This window comes from Gracilinanus agilis, chromosome 3 (genome assembly GCF_016433145.1).
Source record: "Gracilinanus agilis isolate LMUSP501 chromosome 3, AgileGrace, whole genome shotgun sequence".
NCBI classification, from domain to species: Eukaryota; Metazoa; Chordata; class Mammalia; order Didelphimorphia; family Didelphidae; genus Gracilinanus; species Gracilinanus agilis.
The window spans coordinates 125,773,484-125,790,702 of NC_058132.1; the positions used below are offsets into that span (position 1 = coordinate 125,773,484).

Here is a 17,219-nt window from a genome sequence, read left to right on the forward strand (position 1 = left end):
AAACTAAGAAGTAAACAAACTATATAGTGTGGTTCATTTTATTTTAAGACTCTATGATAAGTTTAGTGCCTGTGAAACTTCTGTATCAGTTTTATTGCCAGTACGTGAAGTGAATTTACCAACTTGGCAAATGGATAACATATTTCTTTAAGTAAATAGCTGTCAGAATTAATTTGAGCGATACTGTGGGAGGACAGAGCCATGAAAGAGCATTGAGCTAGGCTCACTCAACTTGGTATATAATGGAAATCAACTTTGAAATTTTGTTCAGAATTTCAAACTGTATGAGCTGAGTTGGTGCAATCACTTTTCTCAGAACATCTAACTTTTATTTCTTCCATTGTTGTTTCACCAGGGATTATTATCCTTACTACAGAAGAAAAGAAGTTGATGTCCAGTAAGACTCAAGATTCCCTCATTCAAGAGATTTTCCAAAGCTAAAGAATTAAGGCTTTGACATATCAATATTCTCCTTCATTCTCAGGAACATTTAGTTCTGGTCTTCTGTGGGTCTTTATTGCCACATCTAGTGCTTTTGGATGAAAACATGGCATCTAGCCTAACATGCACAGGTGTGATCTGGGCACTGCTCTCCTTTCTCTGTGCTGCTGCCTCCTGTGTAGGATTCTTCATGCCTTATTGGCTTTTGGGATCTCAAATGGGGAAACCCGTGTCCTTTGGCACTTTCCGGAGATGCTCATATCCAGTACATGATGAGAATCGGCAAACGATGGTGATGGTGGAGGAATGTGGGCGCTATGCCTCATTTCAAGGTATCCCCAGTGCAGAATGGAGGATCTGTACAGTAGTGACCGGACTGGGCTGTGGTCTTCTTCTCCTGGTGGCATTGACTGCTCTCATGGGTTGCTGCGTGTCTGAGCTCATCTCAAGAACAGTTGGCAGGGTGGCAGGAGGAATTCAGTTCCTTGGGGGTAAGTGAACACTTTTTTTCTATATACTTTTCAGGATAGTTCCTATAATCTCTTGTTGCTTTTCCACTAGGGTCCCTGTCATTCTTGTTCAGACACCACTGAATAGCTAGATGGGCTATATGGTAGGACAGAATTAAAGGAATTCATTAGAATTGTTCTACATTACTCTATAACAGCACTTATGTTTCACATATCCATTGAAGCATGAAGCATCATTGGTCTGTCAAATTCACCTGTATGGGGTGACAGCACTGGCTTCTATTGGAAACAGAGCAGGGAAGATAAAATTTACATTCTCAGTCATCATCTTGCCATGATTTGACAATGAGGATACATGCTGAAAATTTGGTGATGAAGATTTCATCTGAAAATGAAATGGGTTTTTGAGGTCTCTGTTTGCATTACCCTGTGACACTTTTTTGTTGGTGATATAATTAAACATAAAAAAAACAACAACCCTGGTCTTATATTAATCTCTAAATAAATGGTGCATTTAAAGGTGGGGTAAACTTGTGATTTCATCAGTTGTATTGATTTCTTGGTGAAGTACTTCTACAATGTAGATTGGCACTTTTTATTGCAACTTATATGCAGTAAGTTGATTGAGAGTGCTGCTTTCCTAGAGACACACAGTCAATATCATGTGTTAGAATGAGAATTGAACTCAGGTTCTCCTGACTCCAAAATCAGCTCTCTACTTACTATGCTAATGTAGCAGTTTAATTGAAAAAGCCTTAATGACATTGTTACAGACATATGTCTGACCAGTGGGAGGAAGAATTAATATTAGAGGAGTGATTAGAGCTTTTGAATTTTACCTGATCTTAGAAGACCTTGCCATAGAAAAAGAATATTCATAGAAATAAGGTTTGATCTTTCCATATTAGACATTTCTATTGTTAAAGACCAGAAAAACTTCCTTCAGAAAGTGCTGGTTTTCTGCCTCTGATCATATGGTCTTAATTGTGCATTATATGTTTTTCCACTGTTTTTTTTTTTTTTTTTCACCTCTATTCTTCAGGCTGACTGACTATGTCCAATTTGGAGTCCACTCTGGAAATATGGCATTCATAGATAGTGCAGAAAACCAGGGAGAGTGGAAAATCCTTCAGAGCATATTTGTAACTGTCAAGAAGTAAAAGAGAATTCCTTAGTTCTGGTGTGAGTTACTCAGTGGACCCAGAAAAGGCAAGCCAAGAATGTTTATCCCGTGGGTCCTCTTTCCCATTCCCAGAATAGCCAATCAGGTTATCTGATGTGGAACTGCCCAGTAATATTGTGAGAAAGAGTGGAGTTTCTTTTCATAGGCTGGAAGTAACAGTATAGAAAAACATATATATTAGGAAACAGATGAAAGTTTTAAATGTGATGTTTTCCACTCCTTTTTGTGTGTATGCTAAATTTCTGATTTTTATCTGTTCTCCTGGATGATGAGGGAATGTGGGCAAGTGGTAAATTGTTGTTTCTTCTTTTCAAGATTCAATTTAGCGTGTGAACAAAGAGGGGGTTTCTTTTTAACAAAGTTGTTTCACAAGGTAGAGATAGAAGTATTAATTATTTAAGCTTGGGTATTGTTGTCACATTTTTGGAGACCTGAAATAATTGGGAACACGTTCTTTTTCTCCACTCATAAAGCTTGATTGATTTTGGCAGCTAACTAGGTAGAGAATCATAACTAGATATTCACTTTTCTTTTTTACTGTTAAATATTGCTTTCTGTTTCTTCTTCATTAGTGCAGGGACTGTTACTTTTCCTGGCAGTATAGGAAATTGCTTACAAGGAGAAATCAGCTTTCATTGATTATCTTTAAGTGTATACAACTATGAGAGACAGTAGTATGTGAATCCAGCCCATGAAATGCTCACATACTTACTCCTTTTTAAATTTACATAGATCCAGAACATGGCCAGCCAAACATTACCATTTTCAGAAAATACAAGATAGAAATCCACTGTGAACTTAAAAAAAAAAAAAAACCCAAACTACATTTTCCTCTTTGTGATTTCCTTTTGTTTGAACTCTGACTGATAAGGGTGACTGACATTTAACTGAAGGTGTAATGTGCCCTAAAGAGTTGATTCTCCTGCAATACATCTACTACTGAAGATGCAATCTGTGTTATGGCTCTTAATGATTTCTGAATCCAATCCTAAGAGTATGTGAGCGTTATTCTGATTCTATCCTCTTGAGGGCACAATTAGGTAGACCCAGGGTTGTCACTGATAACAGTAAGTTCAGCCTTTCTGTTTTTTTTTTTTTTTTTTTTTAACATTCTGAAATATAATAAAGATGATAAAACTGTTCTCTGTAGAGTGATCATCACAATATTCTCCTAAAATGAGAGACCAAGCAAAAAGACTGTTTAAAGAGTCTTCAACCTATTGTTTGTTGATTATTGAGTCTTTCTGTTCAGAAAGACTAATGTGAGTGATTTCATTTCATGAATATGGAAAACATGGGGGAATTGAGGGAGGGGGAAGAGAGAAGGATCTGAATGAGAGGTTTATGAAGACTATGCCCCATGTTAAACTAACATTATTAAAACCTGTGGATGTAAAGCTTTGGGGATGCAGTCTATTCAGGGAATGCGATGCTGAAAGCAGATTTTCTTATTAAACTGGTTTGCCCAGAAGGGTCGTATTTACCTAGAGTTAGGTAAACCCAAGATTTACTTAGACAGCAGGAAGCAAGTGAATTTCACTAGACAGAACCATTTCTGCTTAACAGCTCTGCCTGCTGTGTAGAGACTTGGCCCAGATGGTGTAATGCCAGGGAATAAGCTTTACAAAAGTGAGAATAAGATAAAGGACAAAGCTTCAGCCTAAAATCAAAATTGTCCGGTTTTGGAAGGTTAAAGGTTAAAATAGAATTATTGGAGAGAGAGTAAATGCACTGAAGTTTGCCACCTGTTAAAGCAGAAACTTTTCCTGTGGTCACTGGCACTCATGTTGGCCTATCCTCCACACTCAACTCTCCCTATCCTTTAAAGTCTGCTTTTTGCCCCAAAATCAAAATATAGAGGTCTAGAGTATTACTTCATTAAAATCTTGTTCTTTATTAAATGAATGGTAACTAATATGATTAATTAGTCAATATCAGGAAGGATATTAATTGAAAGGTAGTGTAGAGTGTAGAAGGCTCACCTTGGACTTAGGAAGTTCTGGTTTCAAATCCTGCCTCCGATATCTAGTAATTCTGTTGAGGCAACTAGGTTTAGCAGTGGATAGAATGTTAGGTTTTAGGAAGATCTATATTTAAATCTCACCTCAGCCAATTACTAGCTGCGTGATCTTACCAAGTCACTTAAACCCTTTCAGCTTATTTCACAGTGTTGTTGCGGAGTCATGTACATGTCATGGTACATGTATAAAAGAAAGGTGCAGGGGGCAGCTGGGTAGCTCAGTGGCTTGAGAACCAGGCCTAGAGACAGGAGGTCCTAGGTTCAAATCCGGCCTCAGACACTTCCCAGCTGTGTGACCCTGGGCAAGTCACTTGACCCCCATTGCCCACCCTTACCACTCTTCCACCTATGAGCCAATACACAGAAGTTAAGGGTTTAAAAAAAAGATATAAAAAAATAAAAAATAAAAGACAGGTGCATCAAAGTATTTTATGATAAAGCATTATATAAATTAAATAAGCACTATATTATTATTAACATGAGCAGGTCATTTAATTTCTCCAAGCAAGTTATTTAACTTTTTCATAACGTAGACACTTCTCTGAACCTAAATTACAAGGGAGTTATTATTTTCCATGGGTTTTGGGAGCCCCTACATAGAGAATTCATCATATCAATGAAATCAGTGAGCCAGACCAATAATAATAATAATAATGATAATAATAATAATAATAATACCTATCACTTCTGGGTAATTTGGATAAAGAATATCAGTAGCCATTTGGAAATAATTCCTTAATTTAAGGACTAGCAGAATATCTCAAAACAAAACATCTGGGTGATAGGGCTTCTGACTTTGGTTCTTCCACCTGTGCAATTTTGGTTAAATTAATAAAATTTCCTGGGCCTCAGTTTTTTCCACTGTAAAATGAATGGGTTTGGACTTGATGACTTTTATGGGACCTTCCAATGAGAAAATCTGTGATCTGAGATGGAAGATACTAATAAATGTGTGTTCAATTGAATCATTTGTAAATGGTGGGAATTAGAAGCATGAAGCATGCTTAGTAACTGGACAGTAAGCAGAGATTTTCCAGTATCTCTCAAATCATACAGTGCTCCACCACTACATAAGACTGCTTTGGTTATAGGCAGAAAGTGGATAGATAACCTGAAGGCCAAGTGAGCAATAGTATAGCTATTTATGAGATGATTTGCATTCAGAAGAGTTTACTGCTGCTTGCCAGATTTCAGAACTTAGTTAAAGAAAGGACCAGAATCCAGTGAGAAGAATGCCATTTCTTGTGCATTCAATTATGTTATGAGCACACAAGAGCTATTTTCATTTGGATGCCTCACATATTTTATTCTATTTTTTTTTTACTTATTATCTTTATCTTATTTTAATAACAAATTAAACATGTTTTCCAAAGTTATATGCTTCATGTTGTCTCCCTTCCTTCTTCCCTCTCCCCTCCCAGAGTTGACAAGCAATTCAATCCCTCATATATTTTATTTATTTATTTCTAAAAAAGGTATATTTTATATTCATAAGAAAGAAAGTAGGTAAAATGTGTGTCTTGAGGGGAAGGGAAGAATTGTTTATTAAAAAGGTATTTTCTTGAGAAACTATCCAGATGGAACAATGGGGAAAGGATCAAAGGAGGGACAATGAAAGTGATTTTGTCACTGTAGTATGTTGCAGACTATATTGAAAGAGGAAATGGATGAAAAGTTTCTCATATTTTAGAACTGGCATCCTAACTGTAGCACACTGACTGAGCCAGATCTAAGCCTACCTCTATAGTTGTTGTACCAGTTACTATTTTCTGGGGAATCAGACCAATATGTATGTAAGAGTTGTTTGCATTGTGTCTTTTTCCATCAGAATATGAGCTCCTTGAGGGCAGGGACTGTTTTTGCCTCTGTATATTTCCAGTGCCTAGCACAATGCCTGGCACATGGCAAGCACTTAATAAACACAAATGAATTTCTCTTAACCTGACTTTTTGTTCTAGTGTCATACTCTCTTATTTTCCATCCACCTCCTGGCATATGATCTGAAATGTCAGTCTTATGATAACAAGAATCTCTGTACCAGTCTTGAGAAGCTGTAAATGAAGAGCCTAGAAATAAGATTTTGATCTAGTTTTACATTTGGAAAGAATGAGCCACATTGCAAGAAAGAAGGCTGAAGGAGATGCTGACACTTCCATCCTTGAATCCTGTAGGTCAGAGTGGTGTCGACCCACATCAGTCACTTCTGTCTTGGAATAACAGAATAATTAAGGCAAGAAGAGACTCTGAGCCTGTGCTCTTGCCTCTAGGAAGGATTACACTTAAACCACTTCAGACTGATGAGAATCTCTCCTGGTCTTAAAGATTTCCAGGGAAGGCGACTACACATTTTCCCTTAGTAATTTACTCTCAGGTTTTGCAAACCTGAATTTCTAGGCTAGTTTGCTTCACAAAAGAGAAAACTTCTGTTCACAGTCACAGATTATGGCTTTAGTAACTATGGGAATCATAGGTGAGATTGTGGAAAAGTCCATATTACCTAGCGCTGGGGCTAGAAAAAGTGGCTCAAGCCCAAGTCTCACAAAGAGTGGATTGGAATGATGATCATTGTAGGGGAAGGACAGCGGGGGTTTTAGGTCAACAAATTTAGACTTCTATAAAACCTAAGAACGTGTACTTTACTCAGGAATCAGGAAGATAAATTCATATTTAGTCTCTGACACTTTTATTTATGTGATCCTGGACAAGTCACTTAAGTTCACTCTCCCTCAGTTTCCTGCAGTGTAAGATAGGGCTAAAAATAGCAACCTCCCAGAGTTGTGAGCATCAAATGAGAAAATATTTATAAAGACAGAGCCTAACACAAAGAAGTAAGTACTTGAAAAATGCTTATTTCCTTCCCTTATGTACTTTTGACGTCTCTTTGAGAGGTAAATTCCTTGAAGGTGGAAATGGTGTTTGGTGAACTTTAATTAACCCCTCAAAGCATCAGATTTTTAACATGTGTTAGCACATGATAATGTACTTTGATGATGTTTGAAAATGACTGTTGCCACCCTACACTATTCTTCATATAGACCGGCATTTCCAAAGTGTGTTTTCTAAACCTTAGCATTAAAAGTTAGTTATTTGTTGACCTTTGCAACCAACCACACTATTTGAAAGTATAGATACTAGAATTTAATTTAATATATAAACATTATATACTGTAGAACCCTTCTCCTGTAATACTGTTAGGTGAATTATTACATATAAGGCTCTTTTATTGTTTATTATGGAGAGCTATGATTTGACTAACCAAAGTAATCTGGAGAATATTTAAGGGTGAAAGTGAATGGGCACCAAACAGAAGAAAAATGGAGAAGTTCAGCAAATAATTTTTATAATAATTTCTTTTTCATTTTCCAAGAAGGTAGAAAAACCATACTTGGACTTTAACATCTAAGTTCAGGGTGTGCTTTTACACAATGACACTGACTAGGACAAAGATGAAAATGGTTGAATTAGACCAACTATACACAGACAAGATCCCTGCTAGAGGCAACACAATTGTGAGAGCATTAAGGAATTGATTCACAAATTACTTGAAAGATAGGAAGATATAGAAGGCATGAATACAATTTTGGATATTATTATTGCTGGAAATAGATGATCTCTTTAAAAAAAACTTACAAGCAGAACTGGGAGACCATTGTACACAGTAATAGCAATATAGCATGACGATCAACTAGGAATGACTTAGCTTCTCTCAGCAATACAATGATCTGTAACAATTTTGAAGGATTTATGGCAATGCCATCTACTTCTAGAAAAAGAACTGTTGTAGTAAGATGAAAATAAAAACATACTGTTTTCCACATTAGTTTATTTATGTTTTTTTGGAGGTGTTTTGGGTTTTATGAGAATTCTCTTATAACATTGGCCAACATGGAAGTATGTTTTGTGTGACAATACATGTATAACAGATCAAATTATTTATCATCTTAGAGAGGTGGGAGGGAAGAGAATGAGGGAGACATTTTAGATCTTATAATTTTGCAAAATGTATGTTGAAAATTATTATTATGTATAATTAGGAATAAAATAAAAATTAATGAATAAATAAAAATTAAAAATAGTTTCCCTCTGTTACATGTAATAGATGATCTCTTGGTTATAATACTCTTGTGTTGGACTTAGAATTAGTAAAACTTTGGTTCAAAACTAGCTTCATATACTTACCAGCTGTGGGACCCTGGATAAATCATTTAGCCTTTTTCTTCTCCGTTTCCTCATTTGTCAAATAAAAATAGTAACAGTATTTGCCTCTCAGAGGTGTTGTGAGGATAGTGCTTTGTAAAGTGCCCTATAAATGCTATCTATTACCAACACATATACCTGCTTTACCACCTAAAATTATTATGAGAAAAATCTTTAAATGCATTTGTGTTGAATATATTAACGACTAAAGTCAATTTCTTGAAATGTATGTCTGACCATGCTGCGATTCCTTATTACTTCTAGGATCAATTCCTTATTGCTTCCCTGTTTGGCTTTCCCAGCCTGGTCCCCATATTCTCTGTGATCCAGCTAAACTGACTTTCTCTCTGTTCTTTAGACACAACAGTCCATTTCCTGTTTCCATGCCTTTGCCCTGGCTGTCCTCTTTGCTTGGAATGCTCTCCCTTTTTATCTCTGCCTCTTGGAAGCTATAGTTTCTTTCAAGGCTTCAAGTCTGCATGATTCTGATTCCCACAGCTGCTATGGGGACTGTCAGAAGGGGTTTTCCCAACAGTGATTTCTACAGTAGTTGCATTCCATCACATTGGAGGACTATTTGTCGCTGGCATGTAAATGATAACACATTTGCCTTATGATTCCTTCAGCCTGTAGGGACAAGATGGTTTTACTCAGTCCTTTTCAACTTAGAATCAGCCCTGAGCCCTTTATTCTTTTGAGCCATATTAAAGTGGCCTCCTGGAATAATGCCTAGAGAACTGGCTTTAAAGCTAGAAAGACAGGAGTTCAAATCTTGCCTCTGACACATATTGGAAGCCATATTCTCTGCAAGTCACTTACCCTGTCAGTGTGCTCTTAGTTGCTAAAATGATGATCACCTGCTTTGGAAGAGGGAATTTCTTCACTCGAGTTCCCTTTAAATATGAAATCACAGTTTCTATTCATTTTTATGCAGTCATTCTCCTTTTCACACCACAGGTTTTTACTTTCAGAGAAGCAAAAATAAATCTACCCCAAAGAAAAAAAGAATCAAGTCAAGAAAATGTTAGAATAAAAAATTTAGTCTGTGACCTCATAGGCAGAGTGCAGGACTTAGAATCAGAAATACTTCAGTTGGGATTCAGTTGGAATCGTAGTGTCAGACATTTATTAACTATGTGATTAGAAGCAAGACATTTAACCTATATGTGCCCCAGTTCCTCATCTATAAAATAGTGATTCATATAGCCATGCTATTTTTCTTTTTCTAAGTTCTCATGAGGTTTAAATGAAGTAATGTATATAAGATACTTGGCAAATCTTAAAATATTAATTTTCATAATTTTATAACTATATATATTTATATTTTATATATATTATAGGAACATAATATATATTATAGATATATAATAGAATACATTATAGGCATAGAACATATTATAGATGTATAATATATAATAATTTTATAATGTATATAATATATGATGATATATCATAATATATCATAAAATAACATTGTACATATTTATAATTTATAATAATATACACATAACATATTTATAAATTATATCACTATATATCAATATAGCAAATATGATATATGTTATTGTGGGAAGCCAATAAGAGAATAGATAAAAATCTGAGACCCCTCTTTTGACACCTCTTATGATCCATACCTTTTCTTATTGGAAAAACATTATAGACTTATTGGAAAGCTTTGGGTCCATAACCAGACCAGAAGCTACTGAGTTAACAATTTCTCTCCTTGATAATTAAGAAGCCTGAACCCTAAAAATATATATTACTTAGATAAGGACTGGAGCCAGACAATTTAGTCCAGACTATCTGACCAGGTGCAGATCTGTAAATCAAGGCAGAACACTATTAGTAAACATCTCCATGAAATTTATTTCTGCTCCCAGAATTAAACCCCTACTAATTGGTGGTTGGAATTTATCCCTTGTCCTTGCACCCATATCTCTACTTTTTAGACTTTAATGGATTGTGTATGATTTGTAACCCCTTCGCAGCTGTGACTCTTTCTTTGTGTTCTTTGTTTGAAACCAGTATAAAATAAAGTCCAAATCCCATAGCGTTAGAGCAACATGGGCTAACCACTAGTCTGGTTGTTCTCATTTTCTTTCTCCTGCCTTAACAATCCTAAGTCACCAATGCCACTCAGGACCCCAAAACCATATAGAGGCTGGCCCCCTATATGTTATATAATAAATACTATTACTTTTGTTATCTTTCATATTCCCTTATCATAGGGAATTATTTATTGAATCTAAGAATTTCCTCGCAGCAAATTTAAATGTCACATTTGTGAGAATTTCCCCTTTGAATTCTTCAGACTGATTTTGGTAAGACCCTGATTTCCTATGATCATTTCAATTGGCTTTTTCTAAGCAAAAGCAAGAAGAGAGATTCTTTTGATTTTTAATGTCTTTCCTTGTGTTGCCTGCCACCAGTTAGCAGCATTTGAGAAGACTGTTTTCCCCTTTGTATTTGTTATCTCCAGGACTTGCACAAATTGTTGGTTGCTTGATTTAATCCCAGTGATTTTTAGATTTAATAATTCTTTCTACTGCATGATACTACCTCTCTTTCTAGGTTATTAAAAAAAATGCTTTGTTCCATGGTACAGTGTTGGTCAGTCAATCCCACAAGTTTGTGCTTGGGGAGCATTAAGAAAATGATGAGTGGAAATTCATAGCTGATTCTTGAAAAAAAAAAAAACTCGACTTAGAGCACATGCCCTATTGGTAGATCTAAAAGGTCGCTCTATATTATCTCAAGATACATTTTAAAAAATTGCAGACTGAACAAAACTGTCATTGTTGGATTGTGGATACTTGATATCTCTTCTCCCCCTCCCCTCCCGTCTTTCCACCTCTGTCTGGCTGTTGTACTGTACAAGTTATTTGTAATTTGTCTGAGTGGCAGAGGAATGCCCTGTGGTACAGTAATTTTATTAACTAGATGTTGCTGGTCTCTGAGGAGTACAAAGTGCTTTACTCATTACCTTACTAGTCTTCAGCTCACTTCAGTTGGGGAAATGGCAGATGTTCTCATTTTGCAGATGTTTACCATTCAGACATCTGTAAACTGCTCCTTATGTATGACACTCCATCTCCAGACTGGGCATTTTCATTGACTGTCTTCCATGCCTGGAATTGTCTCCCTCCTCATCTCTTGTTTCCCTTCAAGACCTCTCAGAACATCCACCTCTTACAGTCAAGCTTTCTTGATTCTCGCCCCCCCCCCCACTAGTACTTTCTATCAGTTATTTCCAATTTATCCTCCTTTTTTCTTGTTTGTATATATAGTTGTTTGCAGGTTGTCTCACCAATTGGTCTGTGAGCTACATGGGAGCAGGGAGCAATTTTTATCTTTTTTTTTTGTATCCCCAGAATTTAGCAGAGCGCAGAACATGGTAGGGGCTCCTTGGATCCAGTGACACTGGTCTTCCGGGCTATTGCATGAAATAACACTTCATATTTTGGCTTTTGCCATTTTCTTTGGTCATTCTCAATGCCTGGAGTGTTCTTCTTCCTCTGCTCCAACTACTAAACTCTTTGGCTTTGTTTAAATCTCAAGTAAAATCCCACCTTCTATAGGAAGCCTTCTCTTATCCTTTTAAATTGCATTATTTTTTCTTTTCTTTTTTTTTAAATTTAATTATCTTTTTATTTATCTTTTAATTGGCCTATATATAATTTGCTTTATATATATTTGTTTGCATGTTGTCTCTCTCTTTAGATTGTTAACTTCTTGAAGGCAGGGACTGTCTTTTACATATTTTAGTATCCCTTCTGTTTCCTTATGAAGCTATTTATATTCTAAGTCGACCTAAATAGTCTAAAGATGGCTCATTTTTGAAACATCATGAAGGTTAATCAGTTTTAATCTTTTAGTATCCCCAGAGTTTAGCACAGTGCCTGGCACATAGTAGAAACTTAATAAATATTTATTGAAAGCTTGCTTGATTAACAGACTATTGATTGAATAATAATGATAGGTAGCATTCATATATTGATTTAAGATTTGCAAAGTGATTTACAAGTTACCTCATTTTATCTCCACAAGACCTTTTTGAAATAAGTGCTATTATTATTCCCATTTTACAGATGAGACACCTGAGACTGAGAGAGATTAAGTGACTTGCTCAGGTTTTCCTGGCTAACAAATGTCTGAGGCAGGATTTGAATTCAGGTCTTCTTCACTCCCAAGTCTGGTATGCTATCCATTCTGCTACCTATCAGTTGAAAGTAATACTGCATCTAAGATTGAGGTAGTGACTGAACTATGATGAATTCATTGGTTAATAATGGCTCAAAAATTTAAAAAAGAGGACATATTAGATTCTCAGCTTTGTGTTGTGAATAACAGCCCACACTCTTAATTCTGTTTTTTTTTTCCCAGCTTCATAAGGTGAAATGCAAATATTTCAGGTCAATATTTCTTCATTGTTAATAATAATTTATTTAATGATTACAATACATTTTCATTTAAAATGTAAAACATTTAAGTCCTTTTGTTCCTCCTCCCTCATATATGTAGTAATGGGATTTAGTCTGTTGATCAGAAATACACATACAGGAGAGCATGAATAGGCATGTGTAGCATGATGCAGGCACCTGGGGACAATGCCAAAGCATCTGGGGAAGAACAAACATGCTGTCATTTTTTTGTTTTAATGGAACAATTTGACCTTTTCTTTATTGTGTGAAGGTTGAGTTGTCCCAGTGCAAATATTCTTTTATTATGATACCTTCTAATAATCCTTTGTTAATGTAAAAGATAATTCCAAGGGAATGGTATCTGAAACAAAGCTAAGAATTTAGTTCTCTTTTTAGAGGTGATAGATGGTTATACGTTAGGTTAGCAAAATGATATAATAAAATGATAAGATATAATAAAAATAGATAAACAGACCAAAGATAATAGATTTAGACACAGAAGGGATTATAAAAGTCATCTAGTCTAACCTCCAAATTTTATAGGTGAGAAAAATGAGTCCTAGAGAGGGGAAGTAATTTGCCCAATATCACACAAGATAGGAAAACAGATTTGGACTCTATTTACTTTTTTTTCCAATTCCACTGCCCTTTGAATTTCACTATACTGTTTCCTTATTAATAGCCTACATTTATATTTATTTATTTTTGTTAAGTTTATATTTATTCATATTTATATATTTATAGTCTAAGCAGTATACTGTTTATAATCTAAGTCAGTGATGGTGAACCTTTTAGAGAAAGAGTGTTGTTCCCCTCCCCCCAGACAGCATGCCCTGCCCCTCCCCCCTTATCCCACAGAGGGGAGGGAAGAAGCGCTTCCATTAGGCTGCTGGGAAGAGGGTTGGGTGAATGTCCTCAGTGAATGTAGAGAGGGGGAGGGGAGGGGCCCAAGCGCTCCGCTCCCCTCCATCTCTGCTGCCTGTGAGCTGCCCACCTCACCCCCTGTGTGCTCCCATTGGGCTGCTGGGCAGAAGGGTGGGGGGATGTGAAAAAAGGTGTCATTAGGTGGGGTGGAGAGGGGCAGGGGAGCAGTTGTGCCCGAGTCCCTTGGCCTTTCTAGTAAAGAACTGTGTGTGTGTGGGGCAGCCGTTGCGTGCCCACAGAGAGTGCTCTGCATGCCATCGCTGGTCCAAGTCAACCCAAGTGTCTAAAGATGGCTCATTTTTGTAACATTGTGAAGGTTAGTTGGGCATTTGGGCAAATTCTAATTTAGAATTTTCTCTAATTCTGATTGGGAGACTCTCATACTCTCAAATCATTTTATAGAAAGGCAGCTTGGTGTAATGGGCAGAGATTTGTTCTCACACCTGGGAAAACCTGAGTTCAAGTCCTGGCACTGAATCTAATCTCTGCAAATAATTCGTCTTGTCCTTGTGCTAAGACAATCCTCCGAGGTTATAAGTTTCAGAGAAGGTGCTGACCTGTTTCAGTGGAGGGATTTTCCATCTTCCAGGGGTTCCCTGTCTTGATAAAATCACAGGTCCAGTGGCTATTAGTATGAGTTCTATGTCAGTGGTTTAAATGTAACTTTCCTATGCTCAGATTTGATATCTTGACTCTGTGTGTCCACCTGTGTGAGACTTGAATCAACTGTTTATGCTTTATTTTTTAGTTATCCACTTTGTCAAAACAACACCCATCCAACACATCTTAGTTAGATTGATTTTCTGAATTAGCCACCTCTGATCATTCCCTTGCTCGTGAAACATCCTTTGCTTCCTCTCGTGCTGGCCATTCCAAGCCTTTTGTCGACTGGTATCAGAACTTTATGGGTGGGGGGCAGCTAGGTGGCTCAGTGGATGGAGATCCAGGTTTAGAAAGGTGGGGGTGGGGTTCAGGCTTCAAATATGTCCTCAGGCACTTCTAAGCTGGGTGTCCCTAGAAAAGTCACTTGTAACCCTTTCCACTTTGGAACCAATGCAAGGTATTGATTCTAAGATAGAAACTAAGTTAAAAGAAAGAACTTTACAGGTGGCAAATTGGCAAATTGGCTTAACTAAGTGTTAAGTGGGGCCAAGAGACTGCCCAGAGCTTCTGTGATGAGGCAGATAATCAAGGAAGGTTCCAACAATGCCTGCTAGAAGGGAGTCTAGGCAGAAAAGGAGGACAGCAAGGAATATATTGGATAACAGAGAAAGGAGCCCAGCAGTTTGACGGAGAAGAATGATGCTAGAAGATCGTAGATCTGTCCCAGAGTAGGCAATAGGCAGAGGTCCAGGAACAGATGTTTGGGATTAGGAAGATCTAACATCTGGGAGTTGAGACCTAACCAAGAATTTGTGATTTATGGTAAAACCCCAATTTCTGAGGGGGGGAAGAAGGGGTTTTGACTGGTGAGAAAGTGTCTAATCTTAGAGGAAATGGAAGATGGGATAGGGAAGAAGAGAAGGACCAGGGCTCAGAAAAAAAGAAGATAAGGACCTAGATGGGAGATCCATGATGCAGACTATCCCAGCAGAAGAGCTGATAGTCCACTCGCTAGAACTGCTAGAGCATAAGGACAGCAGAGATGACTTGTTCCTGAGCTCCTGGACTTACTTTCAACTTGTTTCCTTTTACTGCTTGGTTTGGGTTGCTTGGCCCTAAAAATAATCAGCGTTATATAATAATATATATTCGCTAACATAATAATCAGCATAGAGATTTTTTTTGTTTGTTTGTTTGTTTTTTACATTTTTAAACCCTTAACTTCTGTGTATTGGCTCCTTGGTGGAAGAGTGGTAAGGGTGGGCAATGGGGGTCAAGTGACTTGTCCAGGGTCACACAGCTGGGAAGTGTCTGAGGCCAGACCTGAACCAAGGACCTCCCGTCTCTAGGCCTGACTCTAGATCCACTGAGCTACCCAACTGCCCCCCAGCATTGAGTTTTAAAGTTTGCTAAGTCCTCTACAAATCTGATCTTATTTGATCTTGCAACAATCCTGGGAGGTGGATGCTTTTTTTTTTTTTTTTTTAAACCCTTACCTTCCGTCTTGGAGTCAATACTATGTATTGGCTCCAAGGCAGAAGAGTGGTAAGGGTAGGCAATGGGGGTCAAGTGACTTGCCCAGGGTCACACAGGGTGGATGCTTTTTTTATCCTGATTTAGCAGTGGAGGAAACTGAGGTAGACAGAAATGAAATGATTTGTCCAGACCTAGATAGGAAGTGCCTGAGGTCTGATTTGAATTAAGAATTTCCTGATACCAGAGCTTCAAAGCTACAGATAAGAGATTAGGTGGCTTTACTGGGAAAGATCTGAGGACCTTAATGGACTTTACAACAATGTCTTAACCAGTTGGTAAGCCTTATTTCTAGCTGCTTTTTTCTCTATATATCCTAGTCCTCACTACCAGCAGATTACTACTATACTTACTTTCTTATCTCAGCCCCTTTCCTCCTTTTGTTCTACTTAATTTAAGTTATTTCAGCATTCATTCTTATTTCTCTAGCTAGATTACATGTCCCTGTTTTAGAGTGGGTCACAGTTTTTTGATCATTTCATGTATGTCTTACTTCTTCTTGACTGGCAGCTCCTTAAGGGCAGGAATGGGATCTGACTCCTTCTTGATTTATTCATCTTTTTATTGCACACCTTGACTCGGTACCTAGCATAGAAACTTTCATCTGGCAAATACTTGCTATTTCCCGATTGCCAAATGAAGACACATGGAACTGGAAGTTTTACTCTTCACAGCAGGACTGATGCCGGGATTTCAGGAATAGCCACTTACTAACCGAATGACATTAGACAAGTCAGGTACACTCTCTGAGCCTCATTTTTCCTTATTTATCAAATGAGAATAATCATACTAACAAGGATAGCTTTCACTCCCAACTTCAAAGAAATGCTATAGGATAAAATGAAATAGTCCTATGTATGTAAAAGTATTTACAGTATGACTTAAATCCAGGGTGACAGTGGTTACACATATAATAATAATGTTTCATTTGGTTGAATGTAAAGCCATACTTTTTTTTCCCCAGGTCCATGTGGTTCTGAATTGCCATAAAAATGTGATTATTTACAAAAAGATAAAGACTTTTGGAGTGGTGCCAGAATATCATAGATCTGTCCCAGGAAAATTTGTAGTTGTGGTTATAAGAAAAAGGAAGAAAAACTGTAAGAAAAACTAAGGATTGTCTTTTATTCTACTTTTTCAAGAAATTTTCAAACAATTCATAGAAATACATTTAAATCAAACTATATCTGTTTCTGCTTACACAGTACTACTTTAAAAAGCTGGAAAAAAACAGTAAATATTGTTGTTACTATGGCATATGAATATTACTGACTAGGCTGTTTTCTTATGTGAATAATTCAGCTTTCAGAATTTTTAATAAATTTTTCTCTGTGCTTGGTGTCTCTCAGTGTTTTGCACATGGGAGAATTTTATATAAATAGTTAAAATGGGCATTTTGGAATAATGAAATACTTTTGTTACATTAA

The 17,219-nt window shown here is 36.9% G+C and overlaps 1 protein-coding gene across 1 annotated transcript in view; it reads left to right on the forward strand.

Moving 5' to 3' along the window:
* Positions 1-432: 432 nt before the first annotated feature.
* The window catches only part of LHFPL6 (LHFPL tetraspan subfamily member 6), a 267,595-nt gene continuing 250,808 nt past the window's right edge, over positions 433-17,219 (forward strand). The window contains exon 1 of the mRNA XM_044668249.1: positions 433-932. Within this exon, the coding sequence (XP_044524184.1) occupies positions 548-932 (385 nt within the window). The 5' untranslated portion in view covers positions 433-547. The remainder of the gene's footprint in view (positions 933-17,219) is intronic.